The sequence below is a fragment of the Amblyomma mixtum genome, chromosome 5, assembly GCF_055824585.1.
Source record: "Amblyomma mixtum isolate Tamu chromosome 5, ASM5582458v1, whole genome shotgun sequence".
In the NCBI taxonomy this organism is placed as follows: Eukaryota; Metazoa; Arthropoda; class Arachnida; order Ixodida; family Ixodidae; genus Amblyomma; species Amblyomma mixtum.
This window is the reverse complement of record NC_143016.1, coordinates 175082329-175101705: the sequence shown is the minus strand read 5'-3', so window position 1 is coordinate 175101705 and position 19377 is coordinate 175082329. Positions and strand designations below refer to the sequence as shown.

Here is a 19377-nt window from a genome sequence, read left to right as displayed (position 1 = left end):
CGCGTCTTTCGGGTCAGCAGCCGAGCACCATAGCCACTGAGCCACCGCGGCGGCTGAGAAAAGAAAAAAATGCTATATTTCACTAGCGTAGTAAACAAGTAGATGTTAAATATATAAATATTACTATTCAGAACTCTGTACTGAAATATACTCATTGTTTTAAATACCTGGGTGTAGTCTTTGATAGGCACCTGCACTGACAAAATCATGTATCAGCAGTGGGGGACCAGATTAAGTTGGCAGTTGGCAAACCGCAGGTTAGGTTGGTTTCGAACGTGTATCATGTTTCAGCCGTGCATTCATAAACCATTTTTTTAAATGGCGGGTGCCCATTAGGTATTGAGAGTATTACTGAGAAACTTGGTTTATCTTTACAGGTCGTTTAGAAGTCCCTTTCATTTCATGGACAGCCACGGATTACTTATTAAGTGCCTTCGTCTGCGTGACTCCGACCGCATTGTCCGATGTCATGTCTCTGGGGATTCACTGGCCCAGCGAACGTAAGTGCTATTCCTTTTTACAGAGAATGTCTGACTGAGGCTACATGAAGCGGCACTGATATTTTCTGTGGTCGCATATTTTCCCGTCCCTGTTTCTACAAAGTGTGCGTATAAAACTTATGAACCTCTGTAGTACAAACCTAATGCAGTTTGTCCGCGTTGTTTGGTGCTCCGTGACATGTGTGCAGGTTCTCTCTGAGCATAAAAAAATGTTGGCAACGATTTGTTAGACACGACAAATCAAGCATACGCTCAGCAGACTTGTCTGCAGACAGTACAGAGAGCTCTACCTATTCCACTTCATCACGCCTAGATAATTGCCTCTCGACTGTCTAACGGCATTGCAACATTAAAATTTCTTTCCACCTTTAGTACACTTATCTTTAATCAGGCTATAAACCTGTGTCTGTTGGATATTCGGTAGATAATTGTCCACAGAATGACTAGAGCCACTGTACCTATCGCAGCCCACAGCTGTCACCGATGACATAATGATTAAATATTTGCGTTCGCGTATGTGCATCTTAGCCTGTTTATTTTCAGGTTTTGCAGTCTGCGCGTATGCAGTAAGAAACGCATGCAGCACTTAATACAATTTAAAATCAAATACACCTTTCCTCACAAAAGATAACTTGTGCCACGTCACTGGATTGCTGGCTGTCACCTCAGGCATGCACAGTATGAGTGCTGCACGGAGAAAAAAGTGTACCGGCAATTTGAAGAGCATCTATTCAGGGTCCCTACGCCCGCATCATAAACGCAAAGTATTCATTGGTCATAAACCAGGTCCTAGGAAACCAGCACTCAAAAGCTTCAGTTAATATGCATAATGAAATTTGAATAACTTCGACATAAGATTAATAAGTACGTGTATATTTGGCGCCGTCTTCGTCCAGTTCAATATTTATTAATTTCTTATTAAGTGCACCCTCAAGGTACAAATGTACTATCGGGAACAAAGTGGTATACTCCACGTGGCGGGAGCCGGAGAAACGGAAAACTGCGTTGCAACGCCATCTACAGGCGGCATCTCGGATCGAGACAGCCAATGCGTGGCGTTTATTATCAGCAGGTGTGCCGCTTGGCTCGTTTCTATGTTTCGTGGTTCAGCTCGCCAAAATGCCGTAGTTTTCCGTTGCTCCGGCTCCCGCCGCGTGGAGTATACCACTTTTGTCCCCGATAGTACATTACAGAGGGGAGGGACGGGTACAGAGAAAATGTTACTCAGAAATAAATGTTATTTGTAACAATGCAAACAAATCTCTGTAAAACTAGTTTAAAACAACAGCAAGCACGCAAAGAATCATAAAGAAAACAACAAAGAGGTACAAATGGTAACACTGAAATCAGCAATGGTGTTAATAAATACAAAAATATAATAAGGATTATAAAAATAAAACCAGGAATACAGTTCCGAATGAAAATAAACAAGCAGCCATGATGAGAATATGGACGCCAGCTATGAAGAGAACCTTTCCCGATCAAAAAGCACGACAGGATTTTCTGCCGCGCATCTTTCGCGCGACAAAATTTTGTGTGGCGAGACAAGCTTTTTGTCGTGCATCTTGTCGTGCGATAGGGGCTCATGTCGTGGGTTCTTTTGCGCGACAAAGGTCTTTGTAGTGGGTTCTCTCTCACGACAGTCATCATTCCTGTATTTTGTCGTGGGAAGAGGGTGCCTGTAGCACGATTTGTCCCACAACAGGTTTCTGTCGCAGGTGCTGTCGTGCGACAAAGAGAGTCGATCCGCGCAACAGGGCCTGCGTGCCTCGACAGAGTTGCCTGTCACGGGTTCAGTCGTGCGACAGACTTCTAGCACACTTATTTCCATGCGACAAAAGTGCCTATCGTGAGACCTAGTAGAGTGTAAACTTGGGTCACTGACCACGTCAAAAAGGGGTTTGACGTGGTCAGTGACCTAAGTTTACATTCTACTATGCCACTACCTGACCAGACGGGGTTCCGTCAAACACTGGATTATATCGTGAGATCTGTCGAGCGACACCATAGCCTGTTGAGGCATGTGTCCTGCGACACATACCTGCCGTGGCATGTGTCGTGCGAAAGATTGCTGTCGATGGTATTTGTGTTTTGCTACAGAATTTTTTGCTACAGACAACCCTTTCGCGTTGTAAGTGATCACCACTCGTTATGCTGGCTGGCCGCCTAAATCTGGGTGGTTGGCGAGGTGGAGCCTCCGTTTGCAGGAGTACGACGTAACGGTCGTGTACAAGTCGAGGCGGAAGCACCAATATGCGGATTGTTTATCACGCGCGCCAGTGGACCTGGCTTCCCCGGAAATAACTGAATACTTCTTTTTCCTTGGTGCTGTTAGCACAATCAATATAGCTCAGCTTCAAAGGGGGGACCCGGAGTTAGGGCCCCTCATCGCCTACCTGGAAGGGTGCGATGGTCCCCGCTTTCCTCGTGTTTTCCTTCGTGGGCTCGAATCTTTCACTCTGCAAAACGGCGTCCTCTACAAGCGTAACTTTGAGAGCAACACCGCACTATTTCTGCTCGTATTCCCGTCATAGTTGCGACTTGATATCTCAAGCGCTTGCCACGACGAACCATCTGCCGGCCACCTGGGGGTCAGTCGTACCTTAGCAAGGAATTGGCAGAGGTACTACTGGCCCAGATTACTTCCATCAGTGCGGACATACGTCAAAACCTGTCACCACTGCCAGCGCCGTAAGGCTCCTCCCTTCAAACGGGCAGGATTTCTTCATCCCATTGCGCGTCCGACTCCTTTCCAACAAGTGGGAGTGGACCTACTCGGCCCTTTCCCGTAGTCATCCACTGGAAAACGTTGGATTACTGAAGCGACGGATTATTTAACGCGGTACGCTGGGACAATGGCGCTTGCAGAAGGAACTGCTGTCGAAGTAGCTACGTTTTTGTACACAACATCGTGCAGCGTCATGGCGCTCCTGCGGTTATCATTACTGACCATGGAGCTCCTTTCACGCCCTGCTTGACTCAGACAGTCCTAGATCTGACCCACACCAGCCATAGGTGTACAACAGCGTACCACCCACAGACAAATGGTTTGGTGGACGGCCTTAACAGAACCCTGGCCGACATGCTCTCTATGTATGTGGATGTGGAGCATAAAACATGGGACCAAATTCTCCCATGCATAACGTTCGCTTACAATACGGCCCTGCAGGAGACAACGCGGCTCACGCCCTTCCAGCTTGTCTTCGGCCGTCCAGTTATTACTTCTTTGGATGCCATGTTTCCCGTCGACCCTCAGTGTGACCGAGAGCCAGATCTTACGTCGCCACTTTTGTTCAGCGGGCTGAAGAAACACGTCAACTGGCCAGGCAGCGAATACACCGTCAACAGCACGTCGACGCTGACCGCTACAATCTCGGACGGCTATTTGTTACGTACGAGCCAGGCGACCATGTGTGGGTTTGGACACCAGTTCGTCGCCGTGGGTTGTCTGAAATGTTACTGCGACGATACTTCGGGGCCTTACAGTGTTCTCCGCCGCATTAGCGACGTGACGTAAGAAGTTTCACCGGCAACCCCAGGCCGCCCATCGCGCAGACCACCGCATCCGGATGTTGTTCACGTCGTTCGGATGAAGCCGTACCATGGCCGTCCTGCTGATTGTACTTGACGCTGAGTGCCGCCGGTTCTCTGTCGTGGTAACTGTGTTTAACGTTTCGTGTCTAACCCCTTTTCCCCTCCGTGAAAGCGGGCCGCATCGAGGCGAGGCTGCAGAGGAGAGAGCAATGATACAGCTCAGAAATGGTGGAAAAATTGCTTCGCCATCTCGACGGTTCTCCAATCTTCTGCGTACGGGCTTATTTATGTGTCGAGTAACCTGGTCTTCAAAGTGTTCACCATCACCACCCTCGTCCTTAGCGGCGGCCAATGAACGCCCTGCATTATCGCGAGTCTGACGTGAAACGTCATGCGTGGCCTGCGTCCGCGCGTTATGCGTGTGTGTGCATGCGTGCGCGCACGCGCGCGCGTGTGTGTGCGTGTGCGTGTGTGTGTGTGTGTGTGTGTGTGTGTGTGTGTGTGTGTGTGTGTGTGTGTGTGTGTGTGTGTGTGTGTGTGTGTGTGTGTGTGCGTGCGCGCACGCGCACACACTTGGGCTGGTATAGGCGTAATCGCAAGACCGCTGCCACCGCTGGTGGAGGCCTACTAGCGGTTAGGAGGGATTGGATCGGCACAGGGCGTGATGCTTTGCAGGTGTAACCATTTGTCTTATGATAATGTAAATAGGAAATTGGAGAACGTAACACGCAACGTGATCCTCCGGCTTTGTCACTTTTGTCGTCTACAAATGATCTTTCGAGAAATAGAGACCTTGTTCCATACGACGGGTTCCCTGACGCACAGCGTGAGGACACGCGGTTTTTGAAGCTTTCACCAATTACGTGGTCGTAGAAAGTTCTCGCTTGTTCACAATGCCTGTTTAATGAATTCTTTACGGAGTAAATCCTCTAAGGTAAAGCCTTTCCTTGCGCCGTCTTCTTGATTAAGCCAATAGACGAGAACAAGGCCGCACGATGATGCGTTTACGTACTATTTGTCACGTACGAACCAGGCGACCATGTGTGGGTTTGGACACCAGTTCGTCGCCGTGGGTTGTCTGAAAATTTACTGCGTCGATACTTAGGGGCCTTACAGTGTTCTCCGCAGCATTAGTGACGTGACGTAAGAAGTTTCACCGGCAACCCCAGGCCTCCCATCGCGCAGACCACCGCATCCGGATGTTGTACACGTCGTTCGGATGAAGCCGTTCCACGGCCGTCCTGCTGATGGTACTTGACGCTGAGTGCCGTCGGTTCTCTGTCGTGATAACTGGTGTTTAACTTTCTGTGTCTAGCCCCTTTTCCCCTCAGTGAAAGCGGGCCGCATCGAGGCGATGCTGCAGAGGAGAGAGCAATGATACAGCTCAGAAATGGAGGAAGAAGTGCTTCGCCATCTCGCTTGTGAGCGCACGGCAGTGTGGAACAGTTCTTGGGCCCCTAACTGTGTGGCGTGTAATATTCGTGACAATATTGCTAAGATCAGTAATGGACATAGTATTTATGTCAGGTGTACCGTAACATTGCAAAAACATAATTTGTGCGACACTGTGGTAATATATTGCGCAGCGATGGCCTAGAGGTAGAGCGTACGCCTCGCAGGCAAGAGGACCGGGGTTCCAATCCCACTGCCTTACAATTCTCCACCGGGTTTTAAAAAAAATCCGCGTGTCGATAGAATTGCGTAACTAGGCCTGGAATGCAGCCTGATCTCGGTGACCAGAACCGACAACGCACTTCCTCACCAGATCAGGATTTGGCCACCCTGGTGCAGTACTTGGCCGCAACCTTTTATGAACAAACCAATTAATTCTCGGCCCTCAGTCTCCAGCGGCTGCGGAGCACCTGACCAAGGCGACGGTCAGATCTGTAACGGAGCGGAGGGTGCTAAACATCTCTGGCTCCGCACAGGCCGCCATTGGACACTGAACATGGCAGCGTTTAACGCTAGAACCTTATCAGCTGAGCCCAGCTTAGCAGTGCTGTTGGAGAAATTAGCAGGTATTGAATGGGATGTCGTATGACTTAGTGAGCTTAGGAGGACAGAGAAGGCGTATACAGTCCTAAAGGGCGGGCACGTACTGTGTTATCGTGGATTAGCAGACAGATGGTAACTAGGTGTGGGATTTCTCATGAATCAGGATATAGCTGGCAACATACAGGAGTTTTATAGTATTAACGAAAGGGGGCAGCTATCGTAATTAGGCTTAATAAGAATTACAAGCTGAAGGTGGTGGAGGCCTACGCGCCTACATCAAGCCATGATGACCAGGTTCTTGAAAGAGTCTATGAAGATATGGAATCCGCAATGACCAAAGTAAAATTACAGTGCACTCTACTGATGGGTGACATCAATGCGAAGGTACGCAAGAAGCAGGCTGGAGACCAGGCAGTGGGAGACTATAGGATAGGTTCTACGAAAAGCAGGGGAGAGTTATTAGTAGAGTTCGCTGATAGAAATAATTTGCGGATCATGAATACCTTCTTCCGCAAACGAGCAACAGGAAGTGGACGTGGAAGAGGCCCAATGGTGAGACTAAAAATGAAATAGACTTCATACTGAGAGCGCTCCCTGGCACCGTAGAGGATGTGAAGGTCGTCGAAAGGTCCGTTTTAGCAACCACCGAATAGTAAGGTGTCGTATTAGCTTAGATTTGAAGAGGGAACGGAGGAAACTAGTGAAGCGGAAGGCTATTAACCATTTAGAGTTAAGAGGGAATGTTGAGGAATTCAGGATTTCGCGGCAGAAAAAAGTTTCCGCTTCAACTGAAGAAGACGACCGTAATCTTGAAACAATGAACGATAATCTCACTGCTATCGTTACGGAGTGAGCCACAGAAGTAGGTGGTAGGATGGTTCGACAGGATACAGGCAAACTATCTGAGGAGACTGAAGATCTGATAAAGAAAACCCAAAGCATGAGGACGTCTAACTCCACCGACAGAATAGAACTGGCAGAGCAATCGAAGTTAACATGGATGTTTAACATGGAGAAAATCGACCATGCTCTAAAGAATGGAGGTAGCCTAAAAGCAGTGTAAAGAAAACTCGGTACAGGGAAAAACCAGATGCATGCGCTAAGAGACAAAGAGGGCAATTTCATTAGAAATATGGATAAGAAAGTTAAAGTAGCTGAAGAGTTTTACACAAATCTATACTGTAGCGAATGTAATCAGAACGTTACTGAGAGAGGCAGTCGAGCACATCATGACGCATCCCATCAGTAGCGAAGGAGGAAGTAAACAAAGCCTTAGGAGCAATGAAAAATGTTAAAGCAGCTGGTAGAGGATCAGATAACAGCAGATTTGGTGAAGGACGCAGGAGAGATTGTGCTAGAAAAACTAGCCACCCTGTATACGCAATGCATTCTGACCTCGAGCGTACCTGGAGCTTGGAATAACGCTAACATTATATTGATTCATAAGCAAGGAGACGTCAAGGACTTGAAGAATTACAGACCGATTGGCTTACAGTCAGTTGCTTACAAGGTATTTACTAAGGTAATCGCTAATAGAGTCAGGACAACCCAAGACTTCAATCAACCAACTGATCAGGCAGGCTTTCGTAAAGGGTACTAGACAACAGACCATATTCACGCTATCAGTCAGGTGATAAAGAAATGCTCAGAACACGACCAACCTCTATATATAGCCTTCCTTGATTACGAGAGAGCATTTGACTCAGTGGAAACCTCAGCTGTCATGCAGGCATTAGATTGCAGGATTAGAATAGTGTTATGTGAAAATATTGGAAGATATTTTATAACGATTACACAGCTGCCGCAGTCCTCCATAAAGCGAGCAATAAAGTTCCAATAAGGAGAGGTGCCAGGCAGGCAGACACGATCTCGCCAATGCTATTTACCGCCTGATTACAGGAGGTAGTCAGGGGCTTGATGCTTATATGTTTGTTCATTCCTCAAAGCTACCGGAACGTGACTTTGTCACTTTGTTTGTGATGCAAGATTACACTATATCTCGAATGACTGCAGCCAAGCTCAACCTTTCGTACGTTCTTCGAGAATATTGTGGTTGTTTTGGCGCTTTATCTCGATGGTTCCGTGCCAGCTTTATATTGAAGGCAGCGGCGGTGATTCTGTCCATCGACAACCACCGAGCGCCGTTTGTCACTATCGCCGCCGCCGAATTTTTCAGTTATTTGTGGGTACAAGTCAACCCAATGAAGAGTTGCTTTCAGTCGCATTTCATTGCCTCCCTTACTGATGGAATATTAAAGAAAAGCCTGTACCGTATGAAGTTTTCTCAGAAACAGCCCTCGAGAATTTGTAGCCTAATCTCGACACCTTTCAAGAGGAAGTCCATCCAAATTCCATACTGATCGCACCGCCAGGGTATTACTTGTGAACGATGCGAGTTGACATTTTCAACTCTTGAAAGACAGACCCCACTCATTCAAACACAGTTGTTAATGGACTAGCCTGTGTCCGAATTATCGCACGCCTTGTTATCCTTTTCCTTACGGACAGAGGGAATGTGAACTTGCGATATGCTGTTTCCCACTACGCTGCTTTAGACTAACTGTAGAACGGTAAAACGTATTTATCTGGAGGGATTGTTTTTGAACGAAAGCTTTTAAAAAGTATTTAGTATTTCTGCCACGAATACTAGCTCTACGATGCGAAGTTCAGACCGAGAGGAAATTATATAGTAATACACACTTACACGCCCAACCAATTTCAGGTGACTGAATCAACTCTCAGCAGCTCAAAAGGAAGGACGAGGGTGCTAAGAAGGCAAAAGAATTTTTAGTTGCGTTTGAGTGCTGCACCCGCTTCACAATTAAGGACGCGATGATCGTTAATTGCTCTTCGTGAAGAGGAAATACTTATGATCGTAAAGGTCCCGTACGGTACCGGTCTGTTAAAGATGGTTAAAGTGGTGCGCACATTGGTGCAGAACAGCCATGCTAGCCTCACTGGCTTCAATCTTTCGTGGCTCGTTGTGGCTATAAAGCCTGTATGTGTGAAAGATATACAATAATGGATGTTAGTACGTTGTGCGATTTCTAAATGCCAACACACCTGTCTGCCTATCTCTCAACCTAGGAACACTCACGCGAAGTTTGTTCAATAGTACCACGGCTTGAGGTTCGTCATAATGTTGAAGTCGCTGTGCGAAATGACAATAGGCGCCGCCTAAAAATTATACTCCATTGATGCGGCAGGTGGAATTGGAGCCAACAAGCTTGGGGCCAAGCTATCAGAGCTTTGTGGACGTGAGAAATATTCGTAACTGGCTGCTAACCATCACCTGGGCACTGGTCATTTCACGGCAAGCAACAACAAGGGCTTCAGTCACGCATGCAATGTCGTTAATCTTGAGCAGTTATTCAAATTCTGACTTTTACATGCTAGTGCAAGATCCCGTTCCAGTGCACTGCTCACAAGTTGTGAGAGACGTTTTATTTAGTGGCGGCATGGTGCATATGATGAAAGATAGTCTTGTTTCGTTATTTAGCTCCTGTCACAATAATTATTTTTAAACCTTTCATTACGCCAGAAAATTATTAGAAACCACTTATAACTTAGTGATCTTTTACCATACGCAATAAAAATTATCCTAATGCAGGCACAAGTTGCCTATGTATGCCTTCCTTTTAAACAGTGAGAGAAGCCAACAGCCACAGAAACCAAGGGGTGTTCTTAATCAATAACTCCTTCTTGCATGCAGGTCCCGAGATTACATTCGGAAATTACACAGTGACGCTGAGCGTGAACGACACCTTAATCTCTTCGAGGTATAAGAAAGATGGAACAGTGATCGAAGTCTTCAGGAGGCTTGATACAGAAGAAGAAATTCCCGACGGATACAAGCTCGAGCAATCGCCGTGGCTCGCATCGCCAATAAGTTTTTCTGCGGCTTCTCTCGTTACCAAAAATGCCTAAGGGACTGGATCCCTTATCAGGTTCCTGGTTCGTGGTGAGTATACGTTTCTTCGTTTCCACAAAAAAGATGACAAAGATTTTTATAACAACTGCATGTTCATTAGGCCATATAATATAGCCTTACCGAAACTACCAATATAATATAGCCTTACCGAAACTACCAAAAATGTTTTGTGGTATTCCATGGAGAACATATCTCTTTCTACCACAGCTTGCTTCTACAGAAATTGTACTGAAGAATCCAGCACTCATCGAAACCAAGGAAATTGTAGGGAGATGATCTTTTATATGTAAAGGTGATTCAGAAAAATTAGTAACGTAATCATTCGATCATTCGTAATCATTCATTTGGCAGTCAGCGGCAAACCTTTGTCCCGGTCTAAACGTTTGCTTCGCTTTTGGCAGGTGAGCTCTGCAAGCCAGGGGACAGTATCAGCCGGAAAGCGGCTCGTATCTTCAACGGCTATCACCTTCGCAACTGCTTCGGGTGACTGATCTGCGCATGCGGCTCAAGAAAGCTGTTGTTTCGACATCGCAAGCCATCCTTGCCTTCATTCGCTCTGGACCTGCCAAAGATGTCCCCCTGGCGCCGATCACCGACTATTTAAAGACCGTCAACTTCGTGGACCGTTGCAGTCAGCGGCAAACCTTTGTCCCGGTCTAAACGTTTGCTTCGCTTTTGGCAGGTGAGCTCTGCAAGCCAGGGGACAGTATCAGCCGGAAAGCGGCTCGTATCTTCAACGGCTATCACCTTCGCAACTGCTTCGGGTGACTGATCTGCGCATGCGGCTCAAGAAAGCTGTTGTTTCGACATCGCAAGCCATCCTTGCCTTCATTCGCTCTGGACCTGCCAAAGATGTCCCCCTGGCGCCGATCACCGACTATTTAAAGACCGTCAACTTCGTGGACCGTTGCAGTCAGCGGCAAACCTTTGTCCCGGTCTAAACGTTTGCTTCGCTTTTGGCAGGTGAGTGTTGGTTACACCTGTTGTAATTCATCACTTTTCGTGTTTTGCCGCTGACTGCACCATGTCTTCTTTGTGTACTTCTTGCTCAAAAGCCATACCGAAAGATGGGAAATTTATGACTTGCTGTGCCTGTGAGGGCGAATTTCACTTGGGGAAAAACTGCTCGTCAGTTACTGATAACGCCTACAAGAAGATGAGTACGGTAACACGTGAAACATGGAAGTGTCCTTCATGCAAGGATGATTCGGTGGCGCAACCTGACGTAGCATCCAACCCCGATGGTGGTTCGTTCTCGCAGCAACTGTCTGCTCTGAATGTGAAGCTGGATACTTTGACTACCACTGTATCAGCACTGATGGGGAAAATGGAAGAACTGTTGTTGGTCAAGGAAGCTAGTGAAAAGGTTGCTTCAGCAGTCGAGGACATACAGTCAGCTATTGACTTCCTTTCGTCACGGTATGACTCTGTGCTTGCTGGAGTGACCACTAATCAGGCTGAGCTTGCAGATCTTCGGTCACAAGTTCAATCACTGTCTTCAACAGTAGTTTCCCAGAAAGAAGTGATTGACAGGATGAGTGGAGAGATAAATGATCTCGAACAATACAGCAGACGATGTAACTTCGAGATTCACGGCCTTCCGGTCAAATCTGATGAAAACTTGCACACTTTCTTAAGTAACTTAGCAGGCAAACTAAACATTACCGATTTTCAACCAGCAGATATCTCAGCAGTCCATCGGCTACCGTCCAGAGGCGACTATATCCCACCGATCCTAGTACAGACTCAGTCGGTTTCTGTTAAGCAGAAATGGCTCGGAGCTCGGAAGGGCCTTCCTGATTTGGTGCAAGACGACCAGTCTCCTCGGCTGTTTTTTAACGATAACCTGTCTCGGGTTAATCGCGAGCTGTTCCGACTAGCAAGGTCTCGGGGCAAACAAAAGGGTTTTGAGTTCGTCTGGACCAAAAATGGGAAGGTCCTTGCAAAGCGGTCCGAAGGCGCACCTCTCATTCGCATCAACAAGTTTTCGGATCTTGAGAAACTAACATAACCATGTCTGATACAGGTTTCGTGAAGTGTTCCGATTTTTCTGAAGTCCGGAAGTTCTTTCAGTATCAAACAGGCAATTCATTTCAGTTTACTCATGTTAATATTCGCAGTATACGGAAACACTGGGACCATTTTTGTGCGTTAATTCACCCTTTTCACTTAAGTTTTGACGTCATTGCTCTCACGGAAGTGAACGCTTCGTCAGACGTGTTACTACAGTTCTCGCTGCCAGGCTACCAGTTATATCCTTACACTCGTTTACAAAGAATGGGAGGAGGAATCGCAGTTTTTGTTAAGGATTCTTGGTCCGTTTCTGAAATTAGTGTTCCTTTCACTCAAGCAGAAGTAGTTGCGCTCCGCCTAAGTACACCTTGGTTGTCGCTGGTTCTTCTCACAATTTACCGCCCTCCGTGTTGTAACGGTCGAATCTTTTTAGCTGAGCTAGATTTTGCATTATCATCGTTCTCCCGCGAAGAACACGTGTGCATTATCGGTGATATGAATATCGATATTTTACGTCCCACTGTGTCAACGGTCGCAGATTATCTGGACACTTTATCAAAGTGGGGGCTAGCGACTACAATCCACAGCCCTACACGTGAGGAATACTTAGCTGGGCAGCTGGTCGCGTCTTGCATCGACCACATCAACGTGCGTTCTCAAAACCTGTCGGTGCGGTCTGCTGTGGTTGAGGTCAAGCTTGCAGACCACTATTTCATTTGTTGCTCGTTAACAGATAGTTCCAGCCATCCTGCATCTATGCACAGCCAGCAAAAGGTCTCAGTACTTGATTATAAGCGTCTTGACGAAAGAATAGCAAAGCATGATTGGGATTCTTTTATACACAGTGTGTCCCCTGCGGACCTATATGATCGGTTCGTCGATGTTTTTCGTTCACACAAAGCAGAATCTTCCCGCATGGTGAATGTTAAACAACGAAATTTAGACAATAAGTGGATGTCTCCCGCAATATTGGCAGCCATTAAAGAGAAGGATCTGCTCTGGGCTCGATCAAGACGTGCCCCAAACTGTTCTCAGCTACGACTGCAGTTTAAACATGAACGAAACCGTGTCAACGCCATGATCCGTCTGGCCAAGCGCAACCACTTTAGGTCTCAGTTTAATGACGCACGTTTTAACAGCAAGAAAACATGGTCATTGGTGAATAGTCTGAAAGGAGGGAGCGCTGCTATCTACAATGATACATATTTCATCTCGCATTTTCATAAAGATGGACAGAGCATTGCGAATGACTTCAACAATTTTTTTTCTCTGGTCTCTGGTGCATCTCGAACCCCTCCTACCGACTGTCCTATGCCTCTCAGTGTGATGGAATCTGCTTTCCTTCCTGATATTACTGAAAGTGATTTAAGGTGTATACTTTTCAGTCTTAAACGTAGCAAATCTCCTGGTCATGACGGCCTCACGATTTCTGAATTGTGCAGAAATTTTGAAGTAATTAAAGGTGTTCTACTAGTTATCCTTAACACTATCATTTCTACTGGTATAATACCTGCTTCAATGAAAACTGCTAAAGTTATACCTTTGTACAAGGGTGGCTCCAGAAACATTATGAGTAATTACCGACCTATCTCTATTCTACCATGCATTGGCCAAATTTTTGAGAAGCATCTATTACTCACCATGACGAATTTTTTTTATACGCACAGTGTTCTATCACCTTGTCAGTACGGCTTTATAGCAGGAAAAGGAACAACGGTTCTTCTTGAAGAATTCTCTGACGTGCTAAATTCAGCTTTTGATAAGAATCAAGTCGCATGTTCTCTTTTTCTGGACGTTAGCAAGGCTTTTGATAGCATCTGCCACGTTCTTTTGCTTGATAAACTTTCTGCGCTGGGATTTCGAGGTTCGTTTTTGGAACTGCTTACTAACTTTTTACAAGATAGGCGCCAATACGTGTCGATTTCAAGATTCCATAGCGATTTCACGGCAATTGCCTCTGGAGTCCCGCAAGGTTCTATATTAAGTCCTTTATTATTCAATCTATACGTTAACGACCTTGCTAACAGTGTGCCATCTTTGCTGTTTCAGTATGCTGATGACACTGTTATTGTTGCATGTGCAAAGAAATACACTGATGCTGTTACAGCATTACAGATAGCTGCTATTAAAGCCATGGACTGGTTTAAGTTTAATCTTATTAATGTTAATACTTCTAAAACAAAACTGATCTGTTTTCATAACCCATTAAAACAAGTTGAATTAACTGACCTTGTTTATTTGCATACTTCCTCTTGTCTTAATTGCAACTGTGTACCAGTTGAATATGCGCATTCGGTCAAATATCTTGGCCTGACCTTCGACAGTGATCTCTCTTGGAAATCGCACCTTTCTTTTGTTTGCCAAAGGCTTCGTGCTGTATCGTGTGTCCTGTATAACATTAGATATTTTATGCCTTTTTCTGTCCGTAAATGTGTTGTACATGCTCTAGCCTATAGTGTACTTAGGTACGGAATTACTGTTTATGGTCACTGCACGGTTCGCTGGCAACATAGGGTGAATTCGCTTTTGCGTTTGCTTCTAAAGAATATTGCTTACGACCTGTCCATTGGTAATGACATTGATATTTTTAGAAGACTAAAGCTTCCAAGTTTTAACTCTTTATTAACAGAAACTATTGTGCTAAAACACTTCTGGTACAGTCAGTTCACCGTTCCATATGTCCCTGCTCGGGATTTAAGACCAAAATACCGCTACTGCATTCCTCGCTCCTCAACCCGGTACGGAAAGCGCACACGTCATTACTATGTACCTGCCTGTTTCAATAGCTTGCCTCCTACTGTACTCCGCATGAAAACTAAATACACCCTGAAAAAAACTTTGCGGTATGTCTCCGTGTTGCTTCCTGCCCCGTAGTTATTTCAGCTATTTACTGTATTAATTTCAAATCACTGTAATCTTTTTTGATGTTGTAATAGTTATATATTTGTTTCATTCTGTTTGGTGACCATTTTCTTTTTTTGCAAAGTTCATTGCAACGTCTCTATTTTTCTTTGTTTTGCCAATGTTAGCTGTCTGCCAGGCGCTGCCACTCAAGCCCTTTGAGGCTTTGGTAGGCCTGATTTATGTTGTCTGGCAATTGACGTGAATAAAAGTTCTATCTATCTATCTATCTATCTATCTATCTATTCGATGGCTGAATGCCAATTGGTCTGAAAGGGCAAGAAAAAATTCAGAGGACACTTAAACTTCGCATTTAGGACATAATGCGATAGTGCTATGAGTCCCTTCAGAAGCCTGGGGTCCGTTTTGCATATCGCTTTGTAGACAAGGACATTTTTATTTGCTTTGTTTTATTCTATTTTGCATTTCTTAATTGCCACGAAACACAAACGGCGTCCCTTTAACTAAAGTTGAATGAGAGCCCGTGGGTCGTTAAAAGGCAGGGCGCCCAGCTACCGACCCAAAGGGCAGCTCTTCGAGTCCCATGGAAACCGTTTTCCTTCCAGCGCAATTGCTTTTCTTTCTTCACAGGCACTAAGTAATGGTGGTGATGCAATGACGTCAAGACGCTGTATACCGATGAGGAACTGTGCATGAAGTCGTCGCTGTTGTGCTGTTTGATCGCTGTAGGGTATTCGAATTACCCGTGCGCCGACATGTGGTTGTGACGTCATGACCTCATTCAAGAAATCTCGATGTTTTCGACACACCAACGCCAGCAACGGTGGTCTGTCCGCTGAAGGGGCCCTTGACACAATTTTGCCAAAACAACCACAACTACCATATTACGTCATAAAGACAGCAATAAAATTCCATTAAGCAAGGCTGTCAGGCATGGAGACACAATCTCACCGATGCTACTCACCGCCTGTTACCAGGAGGTATTCCGAGGCGTAGATTGGGAGCAGTTGGGGACAAGAGTGATAGAGAATACCTAAGTAGTTTGCGATTAGCTGATGAAACTGCCTTGCTAACCCTTATAAAAATTTCTATAGAAAGTCCATAGACTGTCTATAGACTTTAGTCTATGAAGTCTATAGACTGTCTATAGACAAATCCTTTAGACTGGTCTATAGACTGTCTATAGATTTATGGCCATACACTTTTAGTAGACTTTTGTCTATAGACAGTCTATAGACAAATGTCTACTGAAAGTCTATAGCTCTATAGGAAGTCTATAGACACAGGTCTATAGACAGTCTATAGACTATCTATAGACTTATGGTCATGCATTTCCTATAGAGTTGTCTATAGACCGTCTATAGACACTTGTCTATAGACGACCTATAGACTTATGGCCATAGACTTCATGTAGATTACTGTCTATAGACAGTCTACAGACAAAAGTCTACTGGTTCAGTAGACATGTCTATAGACTGTCTATAGACATTCCACAGGTGTGTGGCCTGGAAGTGCTATAGACCATTGTCTATAGACAGTCTATAGACCTCTGTCTACTAAACTATTAGTAGACCATTATCTATAAACTGCCTATAGATAGTCTACAACCGTTGAAAAAGGTCACCAGACAGTGTTCACAAATGACACAATCAATATACTTACAAATTCAGTTTTATTTCCAAGCTATCCAGGCTGGAAATATGCAATACATGGACCATAAGAATGCACCACAGTAACATCAATGTTGAAAGTAACAGTCCGGCTAGTTTCCTCAGAAGCATTCTTGCGGCCTGTTGTCTGCAGTCAATCATCCGGGCATGTTCACCTGTACAGCACAAAGGAAAAAAATAACTGAGGAACTCAAAAAAAGTTCCCATTCCATCTGTACACATGTGCTTTACAATGCAAGGCATATCCTGGCTATGCCATTCTAGAAAGGCAATCTTGATTTTTTGGTTTGGTTTTATGGGGTTCAAAGACCCAAGGCGACACAGGCTACGAGACGCTGAAGTGAAAGGCTGCGGAATAATTTCGGCCACCTGTGCAGAGTACGCAGGTCTTTAGCATTTTGCCTCTATTAAAATGGGACCGCCTAGGCCGGAATCGAACCTGCATCTTTCAGGTCGCCAGACGAACATGATAGCCACTGAGCTATCATGCCGGCGCATTCATTTCAGTAAATACACGACAGATTATAAGAGTCTTCATAAAACATTGGAACAAAGACCCATAATCCCTGGAGCACTCTACTCTGAATCCAGTACTGATACTGATTTCTGTATGGCAATCCTTTTACATTATTTTTAACAGAACACTTCGAACAATTGTGCCACATATCTGCATTGACTCGCAAGGAGCTGTTCAGAATGCCACCTCCATAAAATACAGATTCAGTGCACCTTACACAGGGATCCAAAAAGGAGAATATTGGAGAATTTATTCTTACAACCGTTATAGAAGAAGCGCTTCAAAATACCCTGCGTGAAGCCTGGTATACCCGGCCAAATTTTTAACTAGCTCGGGTGTTGCATCGCTAAATGCACCTTGTAAAAAAGGTGCCTTTCGGCTACACTGATGGCATATTCATGCTGCAATTTGACGAGTGAAATGTCATTTCGTGGTTCCTTTTTGTTCATATAATGTTTGAGTGCAGTACTTGCGTGTTTAGATCAACGTTATCAGAAATATTCGTCTGCCACTACGAACAGCTGAAACAAGCGGCATACGCAGCAATGGATGTGGTCCATATGGCCTCATCCTCTCGGTAAACTACCACTCCTTCCATGGCGGACAAGTCGTTTACCCAGAGTAAGTGCAAATGCGCCACCAGAACCACTGGTGCGTATTCCGTTTGTTTCGGCTGTTCGTAGCGGCGGACGATGAATATTTCTGATAACTTTGATCTAAACACGCAAGTACTCCACTCAAACGTTATATTAACAAAAAGGAACTATGAAATGCCATCTCACGTGTCAAATTACAACATGAATATGCCAGCAGTGTAGCGAAAAGGCACCTTTTTTACAAGGTGCATTTATCGATGCAACACCAGAGCCAGTTAAAGATTTGGCCGGGTGTACGTAAGCCGATACTCAAACGGGCACAAGCTATTCAAAACCAGCAGGCAGAAGCAACCAGTTCACCACAGATTTGCGCCTATAACTTGATGCACAGAGATGGAACAGCACACTCATACATCTGCGCGCGCTCTTAGAAACAAGCGGGTTGCAGCGCTTCCATGCCGCGCTCATTATTCAGAAAACTCATACAGCACACATAGGCTGCAGCTGCGCCGTTTCGAAAGCAGTCGCGAGTTTGAGACAACAAATTACTGTCATGATAAAATACCGTCTGAAATTCACTTAGTTTTTCCTTCAAGTGCAGACCCAAGAGCGCTGTAAAGAGGTGTCTTTCTTGCATTGAGGTAGCCTAACCCAACGCTGCTAGAAAAATCAACTAAAGCATTGAACGCGCTCAAAGTAGGAAGTATTTCAATGAAACAATTAACGCCTTCAACAGGCGCAGCTATAATAACACGAGAGCTTAATTTAATTTTAGGCGCAAATAAGCGGCGAATTACATCGCCGCTTTCGTAAAGTAGCAGTCTGAAATCAGAAACACATACTTTGCCTCTCGCGCAAATGGTATTCTAGAAATCTGTGCAAGCGTGAGCGGGATTCATGAACGAACAACTCGGAACGAAATGTAAGCCACCTCTTGTCGAGCCGACCTTTACCCAGCTTTCAAAATGAAGTGCCCGCAGGCCAGCGGCGGCGGCCAACGGCTCTGATGACAGACATATATGGAGGAATCCGTACGTGTGCAACGAAGGGGAGACAGGATGGAGCTCGTGGGTTCTTCGCGGTGTTTGAGCACGCCGGCCATTCGCGCCGGCAAAGAATTTTATACCATCACACTATACGCATTCCTCCAGCGCCGCTTGACTACAACTTTGACAAGCGTCTCGCGCTCCAGTCTGTAGCGTTACAAGACACCTTTGCTGAAACGTCGGCGTCCACGACGCGCACCTAGCGAGCGTCCATACGTAGCAAGAAATGCACACCTCAAAAAGAACAGCACTCCAAGGTCCACACAGGCGATAACACAAAGATTAGAAAACAAATGTAATCCACCACAGAACGAGAGTGTATGTAAGTACGTTTTCGGAGGTGCAAAGTAAATTGAGCTCACACGGCGCTAACTAACGCACAGTTCCATTTCGGCCGTCATTCACAGGCTAAACGACATTTCTGGCCGCGCATCTACCTTGAAACACGAAAAATCTAGTAGACAGCTCGCGAGGAGCGGCTTATCATCAAGGGCATCGCACAGACTGCCTTTCCGCGCGTTAGTAAAGACAGCGGCACAGAGATAAGCGGCATTAGTCGAGAACCCGATGGCTTCCGCCTTATAAACGAAGATAGGACGTTTCTCACTGCGCACATCATCTGTTCTGCACACACAGCTCTGCTTAGAGTGGTTTAGGAGACCAAATGAATAAAATATAAACGTATAGACTTACCGTAAGCGGACAATGAAGCT

General features: G+C 45.5%; 1 protein-coding gene across 1 annotated transcript in view; it reads left to right on the top strand.

The window, feature by feature from the left end:
• The window catches only part of LOC149344773 (uncharacterized), a 109771-nt gene extending 99787 nt beyond the window's left edge, over positions 1 to 9984 (top strand). Inside the window, exons 7-8 of the mRNA XM_089547300.1 lie at positions 378 to 500; positions 9742 to 9984. Of these exons, the coding sequence (XP_089403426.1) occupies positions 378 to 500; positions 9742 to 9956 (338 nt within the window). The 3' untranslated portion in view covers positions 9957 to 9984. The remainder of the gene's footprint in view (positions 1 to 377; positions 501 to 9741) is intronic.
• The last annotated feature ends 9393 nt before the right edge of the window (positions 9985 to 19377 follow it).